This window comes from Acanthochromis polyacanthus, chromosome 7, assembly GCF_021347895.1.
Source record: "Acanthochromis polyacanthus isolate Apoly-LR-REF ecotype Palm Island chromosome 7, KAUST_Apoly_ChrSc, whole genome shotgun sequence".
In the NCBI taxonomy this organism is placed as follows: Eukaryota; Metazoa; Chordata; class Actinopteri; family Pomacentridae; genus Acanthochromis; species Acanthochromis polyacanthus.
Window position 1 is genome coordinate 18,657,552 of NC_067119.1, and position 10,772 is coordinate 18,668,323.

General features: G+C 42.0%; 1 protein-coding gene across 2 annotated transcripts in view; it reads right to left on the bottom strand.

Moving 5' to 3' along the window:
• Positions 1–5,552, bottom strand: part of unc5ca (unc-5 netrin receptor Ca) — a 230,232-nt gene extending 224,680 nt beyond the window's left edge. The window contains exon 1 of one of the 2 annotated variants that reach the window (XM_051950524.1): positions 4,994–5,552. In XM_051950524.1, the coding sequence (XP_051806484.1) occupies positions 4,994–5,114 (121 nt within the window). In that variant the 5' untranslated portion in view covers positions 5,115–5,552. The remainder of the gene's footprint in view (positions 1–4,993) is intronic. The other variant, XM_051950525.1, reaches the window with a different exon arrangement.
• Positions 5,553–10,772: the final 5,220 nt, after the last annotated feature.

A 10,772-nucleotide genomic window follows, 5' to 3' on the forward strand; every position in this document is an offset into this window, starting at 1 on the left:
ACTGAACAAATTTTTAACTTTTAGGCACCCTATGATAATGATTTTTTTTAGTAATTCTGAAAAAAGCTGTCCATTTACCACAACAGTCCATTATTTAAATGTGTTTTATCCTACAGTGTAGCATAGTAACCCAACCTTAAAGATAAAAATGATAAAATAGGCTTGTAATTTTTTGCAGTGCAGGACTGCATGGGACCAGTGGGAACTATATAGTAGGCCATTGATTGGGAACAAATGCCTTTTTCTCAGTACAACCACCCCACACACAGAGACACATACACACACACACACACTCACAACTAACTAAAACAAAAAGCCTGGAAATGAGAGCACCAAATGAGGCCTTAGGTTTCACAGGCCATGAAAAATTCATAATTCCAGATCTTTACATGAAACTCTAGAAGGAATTAGGCCTAACAGCAGGAGACGCTGGGAATCAGTTTCAGAACATTTAGCTTTCTCTTTTTATTCTTTTCTCTAGCCAGCCTGTCTCTCTAGTAAACATGCACACTAATAGACACAAACGCACACAATCACACACAGCAATGCATTCTTATGTTCCATCCTGGGTTTTCCCCTGCGGAGAGTGAGAGAGTAAACGGTGCAAGCGGTGTGACGCAGTTTGTCGACACAGCCTTTTGAAAACCGCACTTCTTCAAAAACTGGATTTCATCTTTCTCAAAGAAAAACATGCCACAGAAGTCTTCTATTGCAACACAAACAACCCAAGTTCAGGCTCTTGATTCTTGAAATAGGCCGAGCTGTAACTGCCGTCTTCAAGTAAACCATATAGAAAATGCACAGAGCTGTAGGTGGACAGACGAACTCCAGCATTTTCACAGAGCAACACAAAATGTACTCCATGAATGGATGAACATCCAAGGCCACAGGAAAGAAGCAAAAAAAAGGTCAGTAAAACCCATTCAGCAACTAACAGAGGACACTGACTGAAAGGATAGAGATAGAGAAAAGGTGGGTGGAAAAACGTCTCATTATTGGTCACACTTAAAGTGAGAGTCTATGAAATTTACGGATGAGTAAGCAGGGATAAGATTTTTTTTTTTTTAAAGCAGAGGGGGCGAGGGAAATCTGCCATCACTAGGCTGCTGCTAGCAGCAGGAGGGTCTTCTATACAAAACAACCCCAGACACAGTCAAAGACTTCCTTTCACACACTCCCATGAACGCTTGTCCAAGCACACACACCATGCACACAGAGATCACTCACACACACACACACACAAACAAACACACACACACAGAGATTGCAGACAGAATGCAGCATTGTTTGATGGCAAAAATATCATGCTGTGTCTATGTGTGCATGTGTGTGTGTGTGTGTGTGTGTGTGTGTGTGTGTGTGTGTGTGTGTGTGTGTGTGTGTGTGTGTGTGTGTGTGTGTGTGTGTGTGTGTGTGTGTGTGTGTGCGTGTGCGTGTGCGGTAGTCAGTCAGCTTGTCAAGTCCTAGTGGAGTGATCAAAGCCAGTACAAACCACCCAGAGAGATCGCCCTTCTTCATCCATTCATCCTTTTCCTCTCTCACTCTGCCTATCTCCTCTCTCCCTCTGATACAGAAACACCATCAAATTTACCAAATAAAAACCAGCTCGACCAATTGCACTGCGCTGGCTAGAGTGGCACAGCCAATCAAAGTGGCTTATTTAGTTCCAATAATTCCCAGCTGTCCCCCTACAAGCACTGAACCCTGGATGGCTGCACTACGCCATGGGACAGGATCAGAGCATAATGGGGGACAACATGGGAGCTCTGGCAATATCATAATGCAGTGTGTGCGCACATACGTACACACACATGCAACAAAACACCATGCGAGCTCTGCTGGAACACTGCAATACTGCCAAGTGGACACACACATGTACACAATCACACAGAAATACACACACTCCACAGGAGTTCTGTGAGACCATCCCCAAGCTGCCAAGTTCACCAACACACACACACACACACCTCACAGGAGCACTTTCAGTACATCTTTACACCTCTACACCAACACATTCACACACCTACACACCAACACCCACCTGTACAGACACACAAGCTTCAACTTCCACATATTTATTTCATATTCTTTCACTTCCAATCAGCTCTCTGTACTTCATGAATATATTTTAAGAAAAGTGAAAAAAGTAGCCTAGAATAGATGTGTGTTAGATTTAAAGAAAAGTGTGCTTCAGAGCCAAAGCACAACATGCCACAGAAATATGACCATCTGTAACTAGAACCCAGCAACCGCACTCTGGAATATGCAATGACTGAGACTGCAAGGCCATATAAAGCAGAAACACCCCAAATGTTCTACACTAACACTTCATAAGCAGCTGAAGTTGTAGAACCTGGATATACGGCAGCTTAGTCATCATAATAAACAAGAGGACTTTTCAGACTTTGTGTAGCGATCTTGACACCCATTCATTCCAGATCAAATGTAAGGGGGCTTAGCTAATGGCTTTTTAATAGGTCCAACTGCTTATGGGTGGGGCTTAGTTGGAAAGCAGACACACGCACTCAAGCTGGCATGAGAAGATCTCAACTAACACTCTCCGCTCATTGTATGTGCACATGTCAGTCCGTGCATTAGTGTGTCTCTGCGCAAGAGACTCATCCTATGTAGCGCTGCAAAGTTGAGCTAAAAAAAAAAAGGGCCATAATAAACAGCTTAGGAGAGAAGTGAATGTAAAGTAAAATGGCTTGGATTGAACATAATGTGTGTGCTCACAATGGGTTAAAAAACATTTTAAAAACTCTACCTGGGTTCTTGTGATTCATCATTATTAGATTTGAATCCATAGCAGTGCCGGCATCATTCTCACAAACACCATCATCCTGAACATCATTAGGCATGACCTCGAAAACAAACTCGGCTATTAAACTTGCCAAACCACATATTCCACAGTGGCGTTAAAACTGGAGGCAACAACTGGCCATAAGACACTCAATGATGCATGAGCAGCAATAAACAGCAGAATAATTTAGTTAGAATAACTCTGTGTGTTTCCCGTTCAGAGACAAACAGCACACTGAAACAGCAGTCGGATTTTTGAGGGAAGTTCTCTACCTGAATGAGGAACTGAACTCAGCACTGATACACAGATAGGATCAACTACACAGACAAAGCAAATTTGCGTATGTTTGTTGGTCTGTTTGTGCCCCAGTCAGTGGAACAACTACCTCACACACAAAGACACAGCTTCACAGATATGAGCTAAGTTGTTCAGACAAGAAAAATAACACCCCAAAAAAACCTGACAAGCTAAATGTAGGCAGGAGAGGAGAACCAGAGAGACATTTTCTAAAAGGGGGGCTAAAATGATTGAAAAGCTACACTTCACACAGGATTATGAAAAGATTGAAGAGTTTCAGCCTCATGTTTGAATTTCCAATTACAAGATTTCTCCACAAAAGTCAAATTGAGTTTCATATTGGAGGCAAGGTGCAATTTATCAGAGATTTTGTGAAACCATTCTCAAATTGCGTCGCTAAATTGCAACGTATTGATTTAACGGCAAGCCGATAGAGAGCGGTTATAATGAATATTGGAGGGAGTTGTTGAAATGTTGTTCCCCAGGGCAACGGGAGAAAGGTGGCAACAACATCATGTCCAATTACTACCCAAATTCTGCACGAAAAACCCCAGGCCAATCTACAATGTCAATACCAATTTATTGACTACATCCTAGACAAGATACTGTAGGCGATCCTTTAAGAGGGCTTTCAACTGGAATATTAGCTGTTTAATGGCAGGGAAAGATTTAAGTGATAAGAATGATGTTTAATAAACGGTAAAAATCTACCAAAAGTTGCTATGATATGGTTGAACTTCCACAGACAATCAAGCAGCTGTGGAAAACAGACATTAATTCTTTTTGGGTGAACATTAACATGGCCAAGTTCTCCCTGAGAAGGTCAGAGTGGAGCTGCCCGTAGTTCAGTGAAGATCTCTGTTAAAGGATGAACCTCACAGAGCCCTCAGCAAATCAAAATAAAATAGTAGAAAGTTAAGGCTGCTTATTCTGGCTCCATTCAGTCCAGAGACCTGCGACAAACAGGCAGCCTTGTGTGTGACTTTATCCATCCTTCAGACATATCACTTCAATATTCCTGTTATGCTTCACTTGGGGCGTACAGTGGATACAGCTCCAACACCTCATCATTTTCACAGCCACGTCCTCTCTTTGGATGCTTAATGATGGTGAGGTGGGAATATTGTGGCTTTACATCTTTACTTCCCACCCTGAGCTCTGCTGCGTATTTCTTGCGTGGACTCCTGTTCCATTTTAAGATGTGTATAATTGCCTATAAGCTTGTGGCAGGTTGAGTGTTTTCAGACTTCTGATCAGTTTTCCAATCGGAGCCGTGATGCGTCGCCTGGATTTTTATTTCATTTTATTTTATTTTTTTGGCGAAGTGCTCTGCAACGAGACATCAGCCGCCTAATCGTGGATTCCGAATCTCTGCCCTTCACAGTTTTCACCTTAATTTAACTACGACCTCGGAGTTGATTTGAAAAGAAACGGTGCTGATGGAGAAATCTCTGCATTATTCATCCCCGATAGTGACCCCAAGTCCCCCGGTGTTCCTCGGGAGTTTTGGCAATTAGATCCGGATTTATGTGGCACATTTTTGCGCACGAATTAACGCTATACCCCCCCCCTAAATGAAGCAGCCAGATGTCTCTCGTAGGGAAGCGTGTCTTGTGAGTTTGAACGGCACCAAATGCGCATTGATGGTGTCACCTTAAAATGTAAACCACCTACTCATCAGCATCAACTCATTTTAAAAGGAAATATCGCTCAGAAAAAGTAAGCCAGACCTCCTCGGCGTGATCTCTCCGTCTACTAATTGGCATGCAGCCGCTGCCACACATCTCGACCATGAAGGAGGGGAAAAAAGCTCCATCACTTTGAAACGTGTGAGGTGTGATTAAAGCGTTTGAAAGAAGACGCGCTCCCTCTCTCCCTCTCTCTCCATCTTACCTTGGCCGACTCCTGGGTGAACCAGCACCAGGAGAAGCAGAATTCCCGGCGTGGCGCACATTCTCACCCAGCTGCAACCCCCGAGTGCTACTACTCCACTTCTCTGTCCACTTTTACCCATTACAGGCGGCGCGTAATGCACATAGGTAAACACGCAGAAACTCCTCCGTCCACGGTGGGGGGTGAAATGAGAACCCCACCGCCTTCCACCACCACCAAAAAAGGATCTAGATGGTGAATCAAACAGAGTCCCCACCGATGAAAACGCAAATGTGAGGAGAGGCTGCGTGTAAAAGCTTCTAGTCCCGGCGTCTAAGTCCGTGTGAAAAGGCGCAGGTCAGGCTGTGATGAGGTGGTGGAAATAACCGCGGGGTCCCTTCCTTCCCTCGTGTCAGCGGCACTGCTGCCTCGCCACTAAGCTCCGCTCCTCTCTCCGTGCGCTCTCTCCTTCTCCACTGTCTCCGTTTACGCAGAGAGAGAGAAATGCCACCGCCCTCTGGCTACCAGACTCTTATTTCTCCGTTTCACTCTTTCCTCTCATTTCATGGACGCGCGCACACACACACAAAGTAAATCTCACTCATCATCACATGTGACTTTCACGTCTGAACACGGGTGTGTTTGGTGCGTTTATGGTGAAGCGCATTTCAACGTACTTTCACTCCCCGATATTAAAGGCTTTAAACAACCTCACATAAGCAGAGGGAGCTGTTAACTTTTGGTTTTCTTTCTAGTTTATTGACTGTACGAGTTGTTTGTGACTTGGACTATAACTCTACACTTTATGTGTGCGTTTTCGAATCCATTGCATCTATCAGTTGTGCGTGTACGAGCTTGTGCGCCTCTGGCTGCTTCACAAGAACTGTGTTTCTAGAGAGCTTACCGACTGATGTCTGCCCCCTGACGGCCACTTCAGTTGGACCTGCAGGAGGATAGACAGTGAAAGGTTGGTTTCATACTGCAAGCAAAGTATACTGTGCATGGAGAACAGCAAAATGATGTGGTTTTGGATAACTGTAATGCAAAATATGAGATCACTTCATAGCTGAGTTTGTTTATTTTGGTGATTGAGTGCCCATATTAAGTAGCTATTATAACCATCAACATAGGTCACTAACCCAGTCTAGATTTACAACTTCATCACTGTAAAGTAGGCTACTAAAAATGTAATAACTTGCCAAATAAATGAACTGCAATTTGTTCAGATTGATCAAGAATGAATGTCTCACAATAGGTTTACCAAAGCAAACTAAGGCATTTCATTTTACAAAGAGATGTCATTCGATGTCACAACCAAGTAATCGATGTGCCAGAAAAAAATGATAATGTGTCCAGCAAAATGAAAAATCATGTAATAATAGCCACATGTAATCTGGTTGCCCATTCTGCTTTACTTCCACTGCTCATTTCAGCAATTTGTGTCAACGCGTTTATGAGGCAGCACGTCTAGATTTCTGCTTGTAGTACGCATGCCACCTTAGCAAAAAAAATTAATTAGATATGACGTGTTCTAGTGTTTTATTTAATTATCATACAACTACTATGCATAACCAGTGTCATTTTGAATTGTCCGACTGTTCAAAAAAACAAAAAAAGATAAACGCTTAAGTGACTGACAAAGCAAGCCTAGTCCATGTGTGTATGTGTGTTTGCAGCCACACACACTCTTACAGCTACCATAACTCTCGACAGCGTTGCTGCACAGTCATTTGAGCAGCACAGCCTGGATCATGCATTGTAAATGGCAATAGTAAAATATGTGCTTGGTGCCATTTGTCACCACAGCAGCCCTGCAGCTCAGTGACTACCACTGGAAGTAGCTGCTACCCACAGGGACCTGTAAAAGCCTTTTTATTCTGCCACTTTATTGGGAATGGGGAAGCAATAAGTTACACAAGAAACATATGGCACACTTGGATATGGATCAGCACTTATACCAGCAACAGTCAATGGCAATGGGGATTTTCACAGTTCCATGAGGCAGTGCAAACACATACTTTATATAGAATGCCAGTGACTTAAATGTAGCATTTAACCAGCACATTAGATAGCAGTTTTGGTAAAATATTTAAACATATGAAGTTAAAACAATATAGATTTTTCTTATAATGCTGTAGGTTTCCACAAGCTCAAATCAAACATAATTCAGCACATCTAGTAACAATTTCTCTTCTTTAAAGAGGTTTCAGTGGAAGTACTTTCTACCAGATTTACTTTAAACATATATTCTACAAACAGGACATATAAAAACAAGAATAGCATTCAGAGAGCAAAGTACTCCGCCAAGGCTGCTCAGTCGTTGTATGATTTCTGACCGGAAAGTACAGATAAGTCCACGGTCGGTTGGTAATAGGATCGCAATCGTGATTGTCAGCAGGCAGCTGACATAGCATTCACTTTTCGTCATAGTTACAGTGATGCTATGATCTCGCAATGATACAGAAATCTTTAACAAATCAGTGGATCCTGACTATTAGCTGCAAAACTGCCAAAGTCTAATCAGGTGATCCTTGTGTCATTTCTGACCTTCCCTGTAAATTTCATCTAAATCCGTTTTTGAGTAATGTTGCTAACAAACAGACAAACATACGCCGATCGTCACATAACTTCGCCACATTCCTTGGCAGAGTGATTTTTCCGAATTTAAGGCTGTTGTTGTTATCAGTCTGTTGGATGTTCCACAACTCTAGTCTAGACTGAAATATTTCAATAGTGCTTGAATGCTTGACTTTTGCCCCACTGCTGCCATGACCTTTGCTATACACACTATACACCTTCCTCAGGATGACTTACTATAACTATGGCGATGGTTTAATTTTTCTCCTAGCCAGTTCTACAAAGCACTTTACAGTATCTCATTCACCTATTCACACAAATGCCATGAGGAACAACTTGGGGTTCAGGAGTTCTTACCCAAAGATGCTTCAGCACATGGACTGACCAGGGACTGAACTGACAACTTTACAATTACAATAAAAATAGATCCTACTCTACCACCTGAGCTGTGATCAGCCCTTTGACTGTCATCAGGTTAAATTTTAATCTGCACAATGCATTTATATCTACTAAAAATCATTGTGTAACCATTGTCAGTATGAGCTTTATATTGTCTGACGTTAACACTGCACTGTTGCACTATTGACAACATTGGCTGTGCTCTACCTTGGCACCTCTGACCAAATCATACTGTCTCACTGAAAAAAGTAATGGATTTAGTGTTCTTGGACAGTAGTTGATGATTTTTGGATGAGAGAAAATGTATGCAATGGATGGAGCCAACCTTAATGTATCGAAAAGATAGATGTAGCGACTGTGATGCCACCCAATTGATTTGTAGACTGCAGTTTTGAAAACCCAAGTTTGGTATTTTTTCCGTTGCCATTTGACGTTACAAGTAACGAGAGGTGTCACCCCCTGCTGGCAGAAAGATTGCAGGTTTAAGGCACTTCTGCATTGGCTTAATTTTTCAGACCCAGGGGCTATGCCCTTCTTTTATACACACAGTAAGGAGCAACTGTTTCGGGCCATTATCATTGGTGATGATGCATGTTATGGTCCATGCACATTAGCCTTAACCTCAAGTCATAGTTTTTGCCACAAGTTAGTGCAACCTAATTTTCTTGGAAAAATCTGTCATTTTAAATGGACGGTTGGATGTGAACCTGGTTATTCCTTCTCATTTGGGATTGCTGTGTCCACTGCCGTGACTGGGAGATGTGCTTGCGGAATAACTTCTTCACTTAAAGGCATTAGAGGAGATTTAATTTCCTACGACTTAGAACGTAGCATGCGCACATACAACCTCTCCCTCACCCCCCTCTAACCTCCCCCCTCTTAACATTTACGAAGAAACGCCCCCTCCAGAAACTTGCGTAGGACTTGTGAAGTTGCCTACAGCCGCAGTATAATACAATAATACATTTTACCTGTCCAGAAGGAATTTAGCAACCAAGGCATCTGTCTTTAGGTCCATTTGTTGCTTGAGCTGACGCCATCGCCCAAATGACTCGCCAATAATCACTTTTGTTTTTGCATTCCCGCGATCCAGTTGTCTTTTATTTTCTCTGACCTCAAAAAATGACTTTCTTTTACAGCTGGGTCCTCCTGGATCTTTATCTGCCATTATGTACAAAAAGATGAGCAAAACAAGTCGCCAGCTAACTACGAAGCTATACCAAAGCAACACATACACAAAACACGTAAGTCCAAGGCGTACGTAATCTACGTAACTAGGCCTGAGCCGGAAGATTTTTGATTGACAGGAAAGGGAGCAAAGCAAACGCCTCGGTCCGAGTGCGTTGATTGGCTGATGTTTTTCAGGTCCTGCCATGTCTTTTAGAAACCATACATACAAGTCCACTAAAGGTCAGTATATTCATTTTATGTGAATCAGACAAATTAAACAACAAAAACATCCTCCATAATGCATTTAAGGTGAAGGAGTAAAGACTGTAGTGTGTGTGTGTGTGTGTGTGTCAGGGCCCACAAGCTCTACCTCCTGCAGGACTTTGTCACAATGTCCCCATCTCATTTTGTCTTTGAATGTGAGAAGCATTAAAGACAATACATCACTTTTTTCATGTTTATCATCATTGCACAGATAGCTACACTGTGTCCAGAAACTCAAATATGTTTCCCACTGCTTGCCTGTGTCTGCAACCCACAGCATCAAAGATGCAGCGATAATGAGGGGGGAGACAGAAGAAGGTGTAGAAGACTTTAGAAGATATCACTGTCTTGATAATGCAAAGAAGATAGTGTCTAATCCTAAACAGCACTCATTTGGAAAATAACACATTTGTACAGCAATAGTCTACCGATTCCATTCTTTTAAATTGACATTGAGCAGGGTTAAAGCCTTATTATTAATATCAGCCATTTTCAGTATAGAACATCGTTTTAATAGTACTTATAGGAACAGATTCCCATTTTAGATATTATGCTTAATTGCTGTCTTGCTGAGAGTTAAATGAGCAGATTGATAACACTGATATCTCTTCAGGTGCAGAGACTCCCTGGAGTCTTGCTGTCACTTGGAGGTTGCCAGGCAACCAGTTGAGAAAACAAGACAGTCCTTGTCAAAGCATGACTTGCCGTCTTTACATTTATGCAAGGACTAAATCAATATACACTACCAGTCAAAGGTTTGGACACACGTTCTCATTCAATGTTTTTCTCTTAATTTTTACTACTTTCTACATTGTAGATACATGCTGAAGACATCAAAACTACACAGCAAGATATATGGAATTATGTAGCAAACAAACAATTGCAAAATAACTCTTAATATGTTTTATATTTTAGAATCCTCAAAGTAGCCCCCCTTTGCTTTGATGACAGCTTTGCACACTCTTGGCGTTCTCTCAGTGAGCTTCATGAGGTAGTCACCTGAAATGGTTTTCACTTCAAAGGTGTACCTTGTCGAGGTTAATTTGTGGAATTTCTTGCCTTCTTAATGGGGCTGGGAAGTTGTGTTGTGAAGAAATCAGGTTGGTACAGAGATGACAGCCCTAATTGACAATTGTTAGAATCCATACTATGACAAGAACCAATCAGCTAAATGACAGTCCATCATCACTTTAAGAACTGAAGGTCAGTCAGTCTGGAAAATTGAATAGAAAAAAAACAACAACTTTGAATGTATCACCAAGTGCAGTCACAAAAACTGTCAAGTGCTACGACCAAACTGGCTCACATGACCAAGAGTCACCTCTGCTGCTAAGGAGAAGTTCATCTGAGTCACCAGCCTCAAAAATCACAAGTTAGCAGCAGCTCAGAT